This window comes from Ovis aries, chromosome 25, assembly GCF_016772045.2.
Source record: "Ovis aries strain OAR_USU_Benz2616 breed Rambouillet chromosome 25, ARS-UI_Ramb_v3.0, whole genome shotgun sequence".
NCBI lineage: Eukaryota > Metazoa > Chordata > Mammalia > Artiodactyla > Bovidae > Ovis > Ovis aries.
The window spans coordinates 13,590,255-13,608,433 of record NC_056078.1 but is presented as its reverse complement, the minus strand read 5'-3'; the positions used below and the strand labels follow the sequence as shown (position 1 = coordinate 13,608,433).

The 18,179-nt window shown below is 38.8% G+C and overlaps 1 protein-coding gene across 14 annotated transcripts in view; it reads right to left on the bottom strand.

The window, feature by feature from the left end:
* Positions 1 to 18,179, bottom strand: part of BICC1 (BicC family RNA binding protein 1) — a 397,066-nt gene that overhangs the window by 44,237 nt on the left and 334,650 nt on the right. For all 14 annotated transcript variants that reach the window (XM_060406437.1, XM_060406436.1, XM_060406439.1 and 11 more), the window contains 11 exons: positions 17,634 to 17,713; positions 15,665 to 15,823; positions 14,116 to 14,169; positions 12,932 to 13,126; positions 12,214 to 12,465; positions 9,919 to 10,050; positions 7,267 to 7,453; positions 5,279 to 5,440; positions 4,481 to 4,677; positions 4,214 to 4,346; positions 3,267 to 3,423 (listed from right to left, as the gene is read on the bottom strand). In XM_060406437.1, the coding sequence (XP_060262420.1) occupies positions 3,267 to 3,423; positions 4,214 to 4,346; positions 4,481 to 4,677; positions 5,279 to 5,440; positions 7,267 to 7,453; positions 9,919 to 10,050; positions 12,214 to 12,465; positions 12,932 to 13,126; positions 14,116 to 14,169; positions 15,665 to 15,823; positions 17,634 to 17,713 (1,708 nt within the window). The remainder of the gene's footprint in view (positions 1 to 3,266; positions 3,424 to 4,213; positions 4,347 to 4,480; positions 4,678 to 5,278; positions 5,441 to 7,266; positions 7,454 to 9,918; positions 10,051 to 12,213; positions 12,466 to 12,931; positions 13,127 to 14,115; positions 14,170 to 15,664; positions 15,824 to 17,633; positions 17,714 to 18,179) is intronic.

Here is an 18,179-nt window from a genome sequence, read left to right as displayed (position 1 = left end):
GTAATCAGAAGTTGGTCAAAATTTGGAAGCTGATATTCAAAAGCTGATGGGAGTTTTTTTTAACACCTTTTCCCTTAAGCAAAATGAAACTACCTATGCACCCAGAGGGAAAGAAAAATGCTCTAAAGCGCTTGTGAAAGGATGCACTAAAATATTCAAAGGCAAACAGCTCTAAATCCAGAACACAGAAATCTTTTGATTTCCATCTTAGTTAGAAATCTTCTCCCTGATATTTTTTTTAAAAGGAAATTAAGGATAATGTACTTGGATGGGTGGCTCAAACTATAATGTCACTTAGGCTGCAATCCAATTTGGGGGAAAATTAAGAACAACTCTTTTTCCTTATCTTAGAAGTCTCTGCAAAACTAGGAACTTATTACTAACATCTATTCCTTTTATCAGTCCTAAAACCTCCCCTATTTATCTCATTAGTATTGTAGAAATTCTGGCCTTAGGAAGCCAAAGTCCTTGGAGGAAATTTTATTCTTTCCCTGTACCTTTGAGATGCAAATGTCACACTAAAAACTTATGGGATCATTTCATTCTTTTTAATGCTGAGTAATATTGTATATGTATATTGTATATGTGTATTACATCTTCTTTATCTGTCTATGGGCTTCAGTTCGCTTCCATATCTTGGCTTGTAAACAGTGCTGCAATGAACACTGGCGTACATGTATCCTCTGAGATCATGTTTTTCTCTGGACACATGCCCAGGAGTGGGATTGCAGGGTTACATGGTAGCTCTATTTTTAGTTTTTTAAGGAACCTCCATACTGTTCTCCATAGTGGCTGTACCAGTTTACATCCCCTCCTACACTGTAGGAGGAGGGGTCCCTTCTCTCCACACCCTCTCCAGCATTTGTTGTTTGTGGATTTTTTGATGATAGCCATTCTGACCTGTGAGGTGACATCTCACTCTAGTTTTGATTTGCATTTTTCTAATAACTAGCAATGCTGAGCATCTTTTCATGTGCCTGTTGGCCGTCTGGACATCCTCTTTGGAGAAATGTCCATGCAGGTCTTTTGCCCATTTTCTGAGCGGGAGCAACATGGATTGATCTAGAGGGTGTCATACTGAGTAAAGCAGACAGACAAGGAGAAATATCATATGACACCCCATATAGTTAGGGAGTTTGGGACTGACATGTACACACTGCTACATTCAAAATGGATAACCAACAAGGACCTGCTGCACAGCACATGGGACTCAATGTGATGCACCAGCCTGGATGGGAGGGGGGTTTGGGGGAGAATGAATACACGTATATATATGGCTGAATCCCTTCACTGTTGACCTGAAAGTACCACACGCTGTTAATCGGCTATGCGTGCATACGTAGTCACTTCAGTCACGTCTGACTCTGTGACCCCATTGACTGTAGCCCACCTCTGTCCATGGGATTCTCCAGGCAAGAATACTGGAGTGAGTTGCCATGCCTTCCTTCTGGGGATCTTCCTGACCCAGGGATCAAACCTGCATCTCTTGTGTCTACCTGCACTGGCAGATGGGTTCTTTACCACTAGCACCACCTAGGAAGCCCATTAATCGGCTATACCCCAATATAAAATAAAAAGTTTAAAGTTTGAAAAAAAAAAAGATAACCCCCCAAAAAAGTTCTGGGAGTTAATTCTCATCAAAAGATGAACAAAAGGAAAAGATAATCTGAAACATAGGTGGGCAAAAAAAATTTTAAGTGTCTTCCCCACCAGTGCAGTAAAAAATTTCACCCCTTTGAGCAGACTTATTTCACCTATGAGAAAACACTTAAATCCAACACTTTTTAATGACTAGTTAAATTCTGTACTATTGTACTTGAGTCACAGCAGTAATTTAAAAGTGGAACCCCAAAGGTCTCTGTCAATTCATGTGTGTCTATATATGTGTTGGGGGCTTCCCAGGTGGCTCAGTGGTAAAGCATCTGCCTACCAGTGCAGGAGAAGTAGGTCTGATCTCTGAGCTGGGAAGATCCCCTGGAGAAAGAAATGGCACCCCACTCCAGTATTCTTGCCTGGGAAATCCCACGGACAGAGGAGCCTGGTGGGCTATAAAAGAATAACAAAAGAGTTAGACACGACTTATCAACTAAACAACAACAATCTATGTGTTAGAGATGTACTGAATTTTCCACCTACAGATGGTACTGCCAAAATTAATTCATAAAAAAGCTCTATTAAAGTGGCTTTAAAAGATTAAGTGCTTACATAAATCAAGTAAATTGAATCCAGTAGTCCCCCTTAATCTGTGGTTTCAATTTCCATGATTTTAGTTACCTACCATCAACCTCAGTCTGAAAATATTAGAAGAAAAATTTCAAAAATAAGTCATAAATTTCACAGTTTGCTGTTCTGAATAGTGTGATGAAACTTCTTGCCACGTCTCTCTACCCCATCCTGGGACTCCCCAACCATGAACAGTGACATGGCTCTCCGATCCAGAGTCATGATCCTTCTCCTGACCTACCATCAGAAAGTCAGTAATAGCCTAACAGTACAGCACCAAGGCGTACATCACTCGCCTTACTTCACTTCATCACAGGCATTCCATCATCTCACATCATCACAAGAAGAAGGGTGAGTATAGTACAATTAGATATTTAGAGACAGAGATAAAATGAGAGAGACCACATTCACATAACTCATATTGTTGCAAGTGTTCGTTAGTTTTTGTTAATCTCTAACTGTACCTAATTCATAAATTAAATTTTATCAGAGTTATATATGTATAGAAAAAACAGAGAATATGTGGAATTCAGGACTATCCATGGTTTCAAGCATCCATTGCAAGTCTTGAAACATATCCCCTAAAGATAAAAGGGGATTACAGCAAATGTAAATGAGATAAAAGTTTTCCAGTACATTTTTTAAATAGTTTCTCTAAAATATTATTTGTAACCTAAAACCTTAAAGTTTTGCTAAATTAAATGATGGATAGTCACTAAATATCCAGGTCCTTTTCAAATCAGATAAAACACTAAGATTTAGCATCCCATTTGCCATGGGATGCTGCTGATTCATGAACTGTTGAATAAAATAAATTTGATCTTTCAATTTACTTAGTTGAATTTTGTTTTATAATAAAGGTGAAGGTTACCAGACACTATTTCTTAATAAAATTTTTAAAAGTAAAAAGAAAAGGTAATTATAAGAAGAAATTACAAAAAAAAACACAAATAAAAGAGCACTAACTATTCAGTTTAACATACATCCAACCCGCTACATACTTTCTTTCAAAGGGTCAAGGGCTTCAGGATTAAGACACATACTGTAAGTGTGAATTTTTCGTGCCTTGCAACAGTTCTACTGTCTGCCTCTTGGCACAGGAAACTTTGGGGGGACCCATCATCTGTTTCAAGTCACCAGCATTTCCAGAATGGGAAGGACTTCGAGGCATGCCTACTTCAACAAAAGCATCATTACAACCTGTAGAGGAGAAGAAAAAAAAAAGTAAAAATCCAGGAGACTTCCCTGGGAGTCCAGTGGTTAAGACTTTGCCTTCCAATACAGGGGGTGAAGGGTTCAGTCCCTGGTCGGAAAGCTAACATCTCACATGCCTCGCAGCCAAAAGACCAAAATATTAAACAGAGCAGTATTGTAAACAAATACAATAAAGACTTAAAAATGGTTCACATCAAAAAAAGAAAAAAAAAGCAAAATATCACCTTACTATCAACAACCACCGGCAATAGAAGCTAATCAGATTCTGACTCTATGGAGACACAGCATAAGAGCTTTCAGCTACAGAGATGATACCTTAAATTAAGGCTATCTTAAAAATGCAAGATGCAATTTGAAAAGTAGACCCTCATATTTTTTAAAGATTGATAGAAATGTATGGCAAAAACCACCACAATATTATAAGTAATTAGCCTCCAATTAAAATTTAAAAAAAAAAAGGCAGGAACACAAATTCCAGGTTACTTTGAAAAAAAAAAAAAAAGAAATACTCTACTTGGAAAAAAAATTACACAGCAAATTAATGCTTTCCTGCTGCACAATTACATTCACTTTAATGTAGGAAGTTCCAGTGGAATGGGAAAGTGCTCTTTCATCATGTTCTTTGGAGCTTTGTTCAAGATACTGTCTTTCTGCATCCTTGAGGCAGGATGAGTCATAACCAGTTAGCAAAACCAACTCAAACATCACTGCATAGACTTTTTACGATCCCTTTATCCAATCAACAGAGCAGGCTGAAGTTCAGAAGGAAAGATACCTTCCGTGGGGTTTGATTTGGGAGATGTCTGCTCAGATCCAGTTGTCTGCCGGGATGGGTCACCATGATTCGCACTCAGCACTTTTTCTCCAAGTGATGAAGTGGATATTGCACCATATTTTATACTTGGAGACTAAAATAATGGTAGAAAATAGCACAGAGATATGGTCACAATCCTAAAATTCATTTCATTTCAGGTAGAATGTTACCAGTGGCTTCTCGTTTACGAACAGCATAAATCACAAGCTTCTTGCTAAAGGGCATTACCTGTGTGTGTCCATTTAGAGCAGCAGAGATTTTTTTGCTGTCTGTCTGCATAGTGTTGATATGAACATCAACAGGCGTCAAGCCAGGAGGAGGAGACGGAGCTGTGTGCCCATAAGTGGGTACTCCAGACAACAAAATATTGGTTAACGTGGCTTGGGCAGTGGATGGAATCATAAGGTGTGGTATAGCAGAAAAACCTACAACAGCATTTCACGAAGACAGGTATTAGACACGAAGCAACTCACAATCAAGAAGCATTGTTTTGTTATTTTAAGTAACAACAAAAAAGTAACTTGTTGCTGTCAAGGCTGAAGAAAATTTAATTTTGATACCTCTGTTAATAGGTTTAACACATTACTATACAAACAAAGGAGTATTAGAATGGAACAACATTTTAGAGAGTATTTAATCTAAGCTCTTCATTGTACAGACAAGGAAACTATTAATAGCTAGACTTTGCAAGTGCATTAGACTACTAAGCAAATTTGTCAAACTAGAACCTGCATTTCCTAGTTACCAGGTCAGTGACCCTCGGGTGTTTCTGCCATTGCTCTGTGTATATCACGCTCTTTTTCCTGATCTGCTTGTCACATCTGAAGATTACATATTACTTTTATGAAAAACTCACTGTTTAATTATGCTTCATTTTAACTGATTGACACTTTGGAGAATTTTTTGGCTGCAGTATGCTCTGAGCCATAGTTTTTCCCTGAGGAAACGGAACCACTAGTAAATTTTACTTAGAAACCAATAATACCTAGGAATACACACCTTCGATTGTACTTAAATACTACTGACCTGTGGCACTTGAAGTATTAGCAAGTGGAGGTGCCCACAAGGTGGGGCTGGGGGTGCCAGAACTCGGACTTTGCAAAGGACTGACTGAGCTATTCAGAGCATTTAAAAGTGAGTTTGGGGTTGTTGAAGTGTTGAGAGATAAGGTGGTGGGTCCCAAAAGACCTGAAAAGATGAATGTAAAGTCAATACACATAAATTCAAGACTGTAATATACAGATGGCATCGATATTGCCGTTAGGAATGCACATTCATAGAATCTGATGTTTTGCAGTCATAAGGTATGAGTGACAGATTACCTTCTTTCAAATATCCACATGAAATACCGCATGATACACAGCTCCAACACTGGACCCTGTTTGTCCACAAACAGATCCAGAAATGGAAGGACAAGGGAGCTCAGACCAGGATAGACCTCAGGGCCTGGAGACCACCGGCTGCTTTGGAATCATTTCAGTGAGCCAGCATGAACGAAACTGTGCTCAAGTGGAAACCCAATTTTAATTTCTCTGCATAACTCATGTGTCATCTGCTTTAAAAAAAAAACAAACAAAACTCTTTCTAAACCACTTACAATTAGCAGTGAATTGGGAAATGTTTCCCTGCAATAGGACAGTTTCCTTTGGTTCATCTGCAGAGAGGCTGGCCTCCCTGACAAAGCTTTCATACCACGTTCGAAAGAAGATCTCAAGTTCCTGCCAAAGTGCCTGACTGGCATTTCCTGACTTACAAGCAGTGCTCTATTCTCACAATCCTGTTCAGCATCTCCAGTGGAAGGGACAGCTTTGGGAGATTACGGGCCAAGGAGGAAAATTTGTCTGTACTTCTAATGGTGTCTGGGCGGGGCTACTTGGAACCTTCATCGTATTATAACCACATTACCTCTTTAAAAAGCTAGAATAGCTACTGAAAAATGTAAAGACTGCTGAGAGTATTTTTGTTAGGGCTTCCCAGGTGGCTCATGGGTAAAGAATCCACCTGCCAATTCAGGAGACGCAGAAGATGTTGGTTCGATCCCTGGGTCGGAAGAACCCCTGGAAGAGGAAATGGCAACCCACTTGGATATTCTTGCCGGGATAATCCCATGGATGGTGGAGCCTGGTAGGCTACAGTCCCTGGGGTCGCCAAGAGTTAGACATGATGGAGTGACTGAGCATGCACGCAGAAGAGTATTTTTTGTTTCAAATCAGCACTGAGGCAGAATGATTTGTGAGGGTCATTGCATTAACTTTTTATACACAAGCTACTAAAAATGTACAAAAAAGTAGTGAACCTAGAATAACTGTAATATAGCAATGAACTTTATCCAACAAAACGGGAATCTATAAATGAGACAGTTCATACCACACCATGACTATTAAATGGCTCACCCTGCTTTCTTAAAAAACTAAAGCACCAAGCTGATGTTTTCTTCCATCTTTCTCTTCTTTACCTCAGAGGTAAATGCAGGTCCATTTGCTTCCCATGGTGGCTGCAGGCTAGGGTTCCTTTGTGTCTGGACCAGGCAAAAGTAACCACTGGCAGGACGGTTCTGCTTGCCTTCACCTCCCCCTCTGCCCACCCCACATGCAGATTTGCAATTACTTTTTGTAAAGCAAACTGGATAATCTTTATCTCTAGGGACTGATGGCAATATTGCTAATGCAAGAAAGAACAAACACATAAATTATAGTCAGCCTGCTCACTTCACTCTCCATGGCATTCTTAATTTAGAAGAACAAACACAGCCACCGAAAATAAAACAGCCAGACCTTGATTATTTATGCAGAAATAAAAAGAATCCAGGTAACAGAAATCCAGAGAGTCTAACAACAACAACAACAACAACAAAAAATCAAAATAGATTGATCCGAGTTGTGTTGCTTTTCACCTACAGGACCTAAAGAAGGGAAAAAGAGCCTCTAAAATGTAGCCCCAGAGAGTAGAAAGAAAGGGAACTGGATAAGCAATCCTCTGGTGACTGAGAAGGGCTGTAATAATAAATTTTATACCTAGTCCAGTGAGTCCAAGGCCTGCAGAAGCTAAGATATCCAGGCTGGGACATGCCAGGCCGGCAGGGCAGGACGCTGGGGACGGGCTGGTTGCTATGGAAACCCCACTGCTTTCAAGTCCGAGGAGACATTTCCTTGCTTCATACATATTTAAGGCATTTCGCTCAACACTTTTCACAATCACAGACTATGAAAACACATAATGAGAAAGAAAAAAGTGACACGCAAGAAGTCTACCATGAATTGGGGAAGGGGGTGAGAAAATGAGCATGATAATAAGAATTCCACTCAGGGTATGGATCAATGCTGCCTTAAAGTCAACTGCAAATTCTAAACACTTATTTCCTAAGTTTACTCCTTTTGGTAAAAGCACAAAAGGTTAATTACCACTTACTCGGTGTGTCCTCCATCCCAGGCACTGTGATGGAAGCTGCACAAATACTCTAATTCCTGCAGAACCTTAGGGGGCGAAATTATTATGCGTGTTCAGTGAAGACCCAAAGTCACAGTGCAGCTGCAGGGGGCCGCTAGAGGACCCTAGGCCCGTCTGTCCTACAGCCCATTCTCGTTTCCATCCTCTTGTCTTTACATTAAGGCTCCCCCCATTTATCTCAGCTTTCAAAAATCAAATTTGTCACCACAGATAGACTGCACAGTAATGGTCATTTACATTCAACATTTGCAGTCTACCGGTTGACTAATGGACCTGGAGGTACCACTCTTCCTCGCTGATGACATACCTATGGCAAAGCTTATGGTGAAACAAATTCCCAAACAATAAATCTTTTTTTCCTCAATGGACTCATCTAGAGAATTGGAAATCTGAACCCATGAGGGAAAGCCTCCAATGGAAAATAAAGAAAATGTGTGGCTGACAAAGCAGTTAAAGCAGTGGTCAGCCTGGAGGCCGGGGAGGCATGATTAAAAAGCTCTGGGATGCTGCCAGGTTTCAGAGCTCTCGTTTACCATTTTCCCGACCTCTGCTCACTTCTTGCTGAGCTCCAGAACTCTTCTGGGCCTGTCCATCTTTACCTGCAAAGTCTCTTTCATTTGCCTCTTTTCATCCCAGTACTACCTACAGTGACTCTAGTCAACTCAAATTAGTCAAATACGAAGCTTCACAATACATAAAGTTAATGTCCTATTCTCTAATTTTAAACTCAATATAGCAAACTCGTTTAGAATCAATCCTATCTTTTCCTTTAAAGTTTGCTTTGAGGAAGGCATGATTTTTTTTCTCATGTTAGACACTGACTACCACATTATTTGCATACATACACATATATAACAATACATATTTTTATACATGTACCATATGCATATATGATAAAATTCATAGTTTAGAAATTTTAAAGGCATGACTGGTGTTTTATCTACTATAATAAAAATATATGTTACCATTTAGTATATGTTGTTGTATAACTTGTTTTTTTTTCCACATTTTAAAAAATTTATTTATTTTTAATTGAAGGATAATTGCTTTAGAGCATTGGGTTGGTTTCTGCCAAACACCAACATGAATCAGCCACCGGCATACCCATGTCCCCTCCCTGCTGAACATCCCTCCCCTCCTCCCTCCCAATTCCACCCTCCAGGTCATCGCAGGGCGCTGGTTTGAGTTCCCTGAATCATACGGCAAATTCCCACTGTCTATTTTCCATACGGTAATGTATGTTTCCATGTTACTCGCTCCGTACATCCCGCCCTCTCCTCCCCTCCCTCTCCGACCATGTGTATAAGTCTGTTCTCTGTGTCTGCATCTCCACTGCTGCTCTGCAAATAGGTTCATCAGCACCATCTTTCTAGATTTCATATATATGCATCAGTATATGATATTTGTTTTCCTCTTTCTGACTGACTTCATCAACTTGCTTTTTTTTATTCAACACCACTCTTGTCGATTGACTTCTGATACAAAGGTTTCCTCAGCACGTGTGACTAGAAATAGAATCGCTGGTGGTAGAATATCAGTGTTTTTGTGATCAAATGATCACAAACTACTTTTAAAGTGCTTGGGCCAACTTACCCAATTTAATGCAGGAACATTTCTCTTTCCTCATATCCTTACCAGCACTTAATATCATCGGACCTATCCCATTTAATTTTTGACAGCACATATAATTACTGAAATTTTACAACATCTTAAGAGAGAAGCTCCAAGAAAGCTGAACTAGGGACACTTAATTATCTGAAGTATTTATGAAAGCGAATGGGCACCTATTCTTCAAACCTCCAGGGCGAGCACAGTGGCTCACAAGTAGTAAATAAACCAAGCATTTTTAAAACTGCTTTGGATCTGTACACACACATGTGGACAGAACACAACATTTAGCTCACCAACTCTGTGGCAACTTAGTAAAGCTTAAAGTTACCAGACTGCAAAGTGAGAAAAAAAAAGTCTCCTTCCCATATATGTAATTAAAACAATGGTCACAAATAGACTCCAAAAACCAACACATATATAGAGAAAATGATCAGTAACGAATGCTGTTACAAATCTGCCTTTATATAAAGTAAAATATAATATGTAACAGTGTCTATTATATAGAAATCAAGTGCCATGTATATGCAGATATTCATTTACATGAAAATCATACTATATTGAATGTGATATGACACTTGGTTCTCTGTGGGCCCAGACACTGAACCCACCTTGCTTGGCTGTTTCGGCTTTGGCTTAATACTGATGAAGACATCGAGCTGTTCCATCAGCTGAGCAATGAACTGTGGATCGACTTCAATTTCTTCCTTCATATCAAACATCAGCACAAGGGGAAGACAACCCTAGAAAGTGCCACAGTGGAAAGTGTGGGGGGTAAAACACAAGTTGTCTATACATCCGATAGTTTAACACGCCTACAGATACACAACACTTTATAGACTTAAAGAGTAAGAGTCCCTTTGCTGTCCACCAGCAACTATCATGCTGTTAATCAGCTGTATTCCAATACAAAATAAAAAGTTTAATTAAAAAAGAATAAACCAACGTGTCAAAGCTAAATTATATGCCTTCACATAGCTTAGAAGGCTGGTGTGGAAATAATACGGAGGGGTAGAAACTACCTTTAGGATGATGGAAATAAGTGTCTTGTATTTCTCTTTCTGGCCATGAATTTTTTTTACCTACTCTCCCCCTTGGAAAAATTCTTCCATTCTCTGACTTCAGCTTTGTTGGTGGTGCCAGAAACTATATTCTCAGCCACATGAAGGGTAGTAATCTTGTGGTCTGGCTCAAAGACTTACAGTGGAGGCTTTTTACTGTCCCCTGAATGAAATCTAAACATGTATCAGAATTTTAAAATCTCCACATTTCCACCCAGCTTGGCTTGTGCAGTCACAGGTCTCTCTGTGTATGTCTGCCCCTTCTCCAAACTACACCAACCTACAGACAGTCTTTGCAACAGATGCTGTTCCTCAGAATCTTAACTCATCACAGGCTTCTTTGCCAACCCAAGTCCTACTTCTCCTTTGATGCAGCTCAAACCTCACCTCCTTCCTGGAGGAAACTGCTACCATCACCGTTTCCTGTAACTGTCTCACTCTTCAGCTAGCAGGCTTTAGCACTTGTGCTTTTTTCTCTGATTCTTTCTTCCTGGCTCCTCATCTACTGAGTATAGGAACTACATCCCACACTTTTTGTGATGGGTTTGTACATAAGTATTGGAAGAAGTTACTGTCAAACATAACAGAATTAAAAAGAAATCACCATGTTCCATTTCTCTTATCTGTTCCATTTCTCTTCTGGATAAGAGATGTTTATAATGGCGTTGCTATAAAAAACAGTGATACTATTTAAGATTTAAGTTAAAGTCTTTTAATTTCTCTCTCAATCTTTCAGTATCGTGCAGTAATAATAATACATTTCATTGCATACCTGTATTTTTGTCAGGTATGAGCACAGTATGAATATGAATTCATAACTGTGCTGATCGCTTGAAAATTTCACTGAACTCAATATCTAAAGAACTTGAAAAGTGTGAAAAAAGAAAGTATGAAGAGTAATCATAATAATCTTTGGATACAAATATGCTGTCTAACTAGCAGTATATTAAGAGTAGCCTAAGTAAGCTTAGCTAAAAAAAATCATTCACAATGAAATTAATTTCTTAAATTCTTATATCATAATTCTTAGTGATTATAACAAGTTTTCATCTGTCAGAGAAATGGAATCAACAATACAAATCTGCATTTTCTAAAAGCTTCTCAAAAACAGATTCTGCAAGTTAATAACAGTAAAGGTCATGCCTGAAGCTTATGGATTCAAATGTCACTAAAGGTCTAGCCAGAATGGAGAATATAATGGTATTTTTTAATAAGAATACATGGTATGTCAGTCCATTTTGTTAATATCTATCAACCTACACCCTGAGTTTTTAATGAATATAGGAAGGATAGACAGATTGAATATTATAAACTGAAAGCAGTAGTCAATTATGTAACTTATTTTCTTTCAATTCATGACACTCAAATTCACAGCTCAAATACTATATAGCATTTTTTAAATGGTATGAAAGATTTATGAAATGTTCAAATGTTTCATGCTACCAAAATTTATTATCTTTGAGGGTAGTGTAAAATTTTAAATTTATTAATTTTTAGTTGCTCTGTTTAAACAGTGATTTTTTTTGTCAAACACAAACTAATGCTAAATGTCAAATAAAAATAACCACCTTCCACAAAATATAGCCAATTGTTTCCATGTAACCTCTTCAGTTGTTTAAATTTAAAAACAAATACTGCCAGAGAATTACCCACAAAATGAAATTAAATCTGGGAAGCACCATGTACCTTATTCTTTTACTTTCTTTTACCAAGAAACTTCCTTATTAAACCAGAACTCCAAAGTGCTTCCATAAATACCACATTGCTACAGTATGTGCAGCAACATACACTGTACCCAAAGAGGTTTAAAAAAAAAAACTGTACCATTAATTTCAGTAAACCTACCATGAGATATTGCCTCGCAAGACAGACAGACTCAATGGTGCCCTGGAGGTAGACGGTGGATTTCCTTTGTGGGTTACTGGGATCGGGAAAGTGGATCTGAGCACCCGTTCTCTGCATGATATGTTTGATGTTGCTTCCATTTCGACCCATCATAAAGAGATGATGCTGAGCTGCAATATCCAGTTGCGTGCTCACGGGGATAGCTGACGCCACGCTCCCGGCGAGATGTTCCAACAGCATGGCCGTTCCTTCCTGGAGAAAAGGTGGGGGAGAAACAGTCCCATGTGATAGCCGCCCACGCTGAAGGGAAAGGTTCTACTGAGCTTCTGACAGCTATGGGAAAATTCAACATGTCCTAAAAGCCAGAATGTGGGGCCTTCCCTGGTGGTCCAGTGGTTAAGAATCTGCCTTCCAATGCAGGGTATGCAGGTTTGATCCCTGGTCAGGGAACTAAGATTCCACATGTCGAGGGGTAAGCCCATGAGCTAGCCACCAGAGAAGCCCACAGGCCACAGTGAAGGATCCCACATGCTACAGCTACAGCCCAACACAGCCAAATAAACACACACATATTTTTAAAATAAATACATAAAAATGGGAACCAGAATGCAATGTGAGAAAAAAAAATCCAGAAAACAGATTTGTCTTAAAATCCTTTAAAAATAAAACTCATACGATTCCTATACCTACAATGTTTGGAATGACCTACACCACTCACCTTCACAGCGCTTGTATTATTCTGAGACCCCCGTACTATCACTGTAGCACCATACATTCGGGACCGCTGTTTAAATGACACTGAAATGTTGTACATTTGTGATATGTGCTGAATAGAGGGGGAATTAGGATCAGGCACTGGTTGAAGAATTCCAGCAATTGGCAGCTCAAACATCAGCACCAAAGGAAGCAGCTCCTAAAATGAAATCATAGAACCCAGAGCAGACAGTTAGGTCACTGCATAGCTACTGAAAGTGAAAACGTTAGTTGCTCAGTCAGGTCTGACTCTTTGCAACTCCAAGGACTGTAGCCCGCCAGGCTCCTCTGTCCATGGAATTCTCCAGGCAAGAATACTGGAGGGGGTAGCCATGCCCTCCTCCAGGGAATCTTCTTGACTCAGGGATAAAACCCGGGTCTCGTGCATTGCAGGCAGATTCTTTACCTTCTGAGCCACTAGGGAAGCCCATTCATTTAGAGATATGTGTAATCTATCCATTCTTTTCTCAAGATGGGATTTTTTTTCTCAAGATGAAAATTAAATGTGCATTAATTTTTTTAAACACCATCCTTGTAGAAAATGGGGACAAAAAGAAGCAAATGTAGAAAAATATGGGAAACCTATTGAAAATGTGTTCATTTCCCCAGTACCCCTCGACTCCCTCATCCTGCAACAATTAGTGCCGCTCACGTTTTCATCAAAACTCCGCTGTAACTCCACTGGCCCCATATATATATGTGTGTGTGTATGTATATATACATATAGATGATTTACTTCATCGTACAGTAGACTAACACAACATTGTAAAGCAATCATCCTTCAATAATTTAAGATTTTTTTAAAGAAATAATGCTTTTATTACAGCCATAACCTTGGGTAGGCAATCTGAAGTTTTTAAATGGAAGGAGACTTCTGCGAAACCTGAGAGTTTACAACTTGAATAGCCTGTGGCATTTTTCCTCTGGCGTCTTTTTGATCATTTCAAAAACATCAGAGAAACAGAGCCAGGTAAAATTCAGACCATCTCTAAGAAGCATCTTTGAGACATTGAGACAACTTTTGTCACTCTTTCCTACATGTTGAACACATGATCTGGTTATAAACTGATAAATTACAATATTTTTATTGCCTTATAATGCCAACATCGCTGACATTGCTTTATAGTACGAAAAGGAATCGATACTTACCCGAATTCTAACTCGGGCAGATTCTACTCCTGCTGGTTGTCCTGCTATAGATACCTGCAAAAGTAAAAAACACAGATTTATTGTTCTTGAATCCACTTCCACTTTCTCAGCTGTCTACTCCCTCACTACTCAAAGTGTCATCCAGGATAAAACAGCATCGTACAGCATCATCTTTATCTCGGAGTTTGTTAATAATGAAGGATCTCAGGCACCAACCCAGACCTACTTAATCAGAATCTGCATTTTAACAAGCTCTGGTGATCCGTGTCAGTTGACCAACATTACGTCCTGCCTAGACTGACCGAAAACCTCCCAGCCCACAGGGGGCCTCCCACCCTCTTCCCATTTCCTTGTGTTCGCTGCATCTTCCGCCTTTCGTTTAAACTCTTTGCACACGAGGCGGGCATCAATGTGCAATGATACTGCCACACTATGTTCACAGAGCAGTGGGCTACTTCCATGCTGGTTGGCAAAAAGCACTGTGGCTCCACCAGCCCTTTCTCAGGGTCTTCTAGGCTTTGCTATGATCCAGCAATTGAGGAACTGCTCTTGGCAGTAGGGCGAGAGGCCGGGGCTCCAGGTCAGCGCTCTCTCGGGGCAGGCCCCCACCACGCTGTCAGATAACTCTGCTCCTACTTTTTACCACGACTTTCTATCTAGTTCCTTGTGTATATATGCCACTGTTACCAGCAGTCCCACAGAGAAAAGACTGTCTTATCCATCTTTGTGGCCAACATAGTTTCCCTGTTGTTTAGTTGCTAAATTGTGTCGAACTCTTTGCGACCTCATGGACTGTAGCCCACCAGGCTCCTCTGTCCATGGGATTTCCTAGACAAGAATTCTGGAGTGGGTTGCCATTTCCTCCTCCAGGGGATCTTCCCAAGCTAGGAATCGGATCGAACCCGGGTCTCCTGCCCTGGCCAGTGTGTTCTTTAGCCCTGAGCCACCCAGGTTCTAATATCATGATTAGAGGAGAGAAAACTTCCAAATAATACAAAGAACACTATCTGTTCCTCAAGTACTGAGGGCATTTTGATGTAGACGTGTGAGCTCCATTGGTTTCCAAACCTAAGAACTAGGGAGAAAAAAAAAGGAGGGAGGCATAAAGGAGAGACGTAATTCAGCCAATGTGAGAAAGTCAGGCACTTGCACGCCGCCTCTCAGGTGGCCCGGGGTACCTGGAGGAGCACTTGCGTGATGCTCCAGACAGAATGCCAGCTATCAACAGGTGCCTGGACGAGGCGAGCCTTCAGATCCTTTCCCAACTCACATGCCTTCTGAGCCTTTCTGCAAGGACTTCATTTAATGTTGCCATGACAACCTTCTCTCTCTTCTACCAACCACTTAGAGGTCAAGAATTTAAGGCCCATCTACAACACATCTCTTAATAAAAGCTGAGCACATTCAGTCTCCTTAGAGGGGGACATACAATCCATACTACCTGCCATCTTCACAAGTACTCTTGTTCTCATCTCCCCCAAAAGATGCGCATACAGGAAATCCAAGCTCTAATCTGTCCCATAAAGTTTCACGTGAAAAGTCCCAGCACCTGGTTGCTTTTTTCTGCTTGATTATTCCTGTTGGAGTCTGGGAAGTGGATGTGGCATCCTGTTTCTTCCATGACCTTTTTAATATTGTTGCCCCCTTTGCCGATTACATGAGAATGTTCTGTGTGTGAGACATCCATCTTCAAGGTGACCCGATTGCTCTATGTGGAAATAACGTATTATTTCTTGATGTACGAAAAAGGAAAGAACGACTCATAAAAAGACACGTTTACCCCAAGGGAACAGGATTAACAACAAGTGACCCACTGGAAGTTCTTACAGATTTCTTAAGATCATCTTGATCTATAAAGTCTTCAATTTTATCTATATATCCTTGGCTCATAAAAATGTTTCATTTAAAGACAAATCTGTCAGAAGAAATACGAAGATATACTCTTTACCAAGATAATTTTTTTGGACAGTAGCATTCAAGTCAAATTAGTTACAATTACAAATAAATTACTTGTTTTCTCTTTAATAGGTATTATTCATGCAAAATGAATTCAAGTAACTGAAAAACAGGTTAAAAAAATTGCAAGAGTGAATAAATGTATCTTAGAAACACTGAACAATGATAGAAAACTAGAAACAAAAATAAAGCTCAAAACTGAATAAAAAGCATTTACAAACATTTTCACAACTTCTCTATCACTGTATGTCAAACTGTACAAAGTAGGGAAATTATTCTTGCAGGTAAGAAGAAGAGTGAGGAAGAAATCACAAAGTATACATCTCCAGGAGTAAAACGGCTTAAGTAAACCAGTACAGAGTGTAAGATTAACTACACTAGAGGCGAATGTAAAATTTTTAGACACAATGAATAATTATAGTCAGACTGGAATTCATGTATTTTATTTGGGGAAGTGTAGTGCTGTAAAATTATAAAGACTAACATGAAATGTTTTCTCATTTATAAAACTGATATTGAAATTCTTCAGTCCTGACAGAGTAAAATTAAAAAGTCAAAATACAGCAAGATTTTTAAAAGATCAGGAGTTGTACACTTTCTGAATTCTTAAATTTTAAACTTAGATCCATTAGATACTTTGGTTTTTAAACTTAGTTATTTTAGCTAACCACTAAAAAAAGAAAAAAGATAACCTTTTTTGGATATTGCAAATTTTTAATATTTATAGGATGAATAATTATTTTCTTAAAAAAGTAAAACAGCAACAAAAAGGAACAAAAAATAGGGAGGAAGAGATTAAAAATAATTTCAATGAAATACTCCATGGCAAAAATAGTGGTTAAGAACCAGACAGACTGGATTTGAACCTACCTCCCTACTCATCAGCTATTATATCCTATGTAAATTTGCTAATATCTCTTTCCTGAGCTTGTTATGAGGATTAAACAAATTAATATTTGTAAATGATATAGCTAAGTGCCTGGCATAGAGTAAGTGATTTAGAAGTGTTTATTAAAATAAATTCTCAAAAACAAGTATACATTTTTAAATATTTTCACTTCTCTATTGTCTCTCTCTACATGTACTTGTAGAGAGAGAGAACATACCAGACACACTGTCAGATTTCATGCCATCACATACACACAGCTATACAGAACATAATTTTGGTTTTGCACTGACATCATAAAAGCAAATATGCTAAATTCTTGCAGTCTTTATTACTTGCTCTATATTAACCAAGGTCAGTGTCTATTTCTGAAGATACCATATACATACATATGCACTACATAAAGACATACACACATATACATGTTATGTATTTAAGTATATGTATATATATAGAGAGAGAGAGACAGAGAGAATTATTTAATTACCCAACATGAGAGAACCTATGCAAACTTGAAACAGACCTTTACATCCATTGTAGAATCACGTGCTTACTTTAAAACCCACCATTACTTTCTCCTGGTTTTCCTTCTCCAAATGGCTCTTTCATAACAGCATGAAGTAGCCCCTTGCAGAGACAGGATTCTGACATGTGAGTGTCTTTAACATTCACTTACTTTGGTGTCTAAGACAGACATGATCATTTCCTTGGCTTCCTTAACATCTTCTTTCTTTCCAGAAACCTTAATGTGGGGATCTGTAAGAAATCAAGAACAAAGAGCTCATACGAAACCCCTAAGCTCTGTTTTAAAACTTATGCTACAATATAAGAAAAAATGATTCCATAATACATTCAATATCTGATTCATTCTAGATGCGCTGTCACTGTAATAAAACCAGAAATATGTAAAATACTCAAACTGTGCATTTATCTATGCTTTCTTCCTTCTGAACACTGACTAACCTATTTAACTGCAAAATAAGTATAGCATATAATTATTTTTTAAACAAGTGAAGAGTCTATATATTCAATTTATCACTTCATATCTTGGTACATGCCAGCCCCTGTTCTAAAGGCTTAAAAGGCACTGAATCATTCAATCTACACCATGGTTCGCTTTTTTCTTTTTTAAACTACCTGTATTGTAAAGCAATTTCTTTAGTGAATATCCTGCCTATTTTAAATTCCAATGGTGACATCTCTAAAAATAAAGCATTTTTCA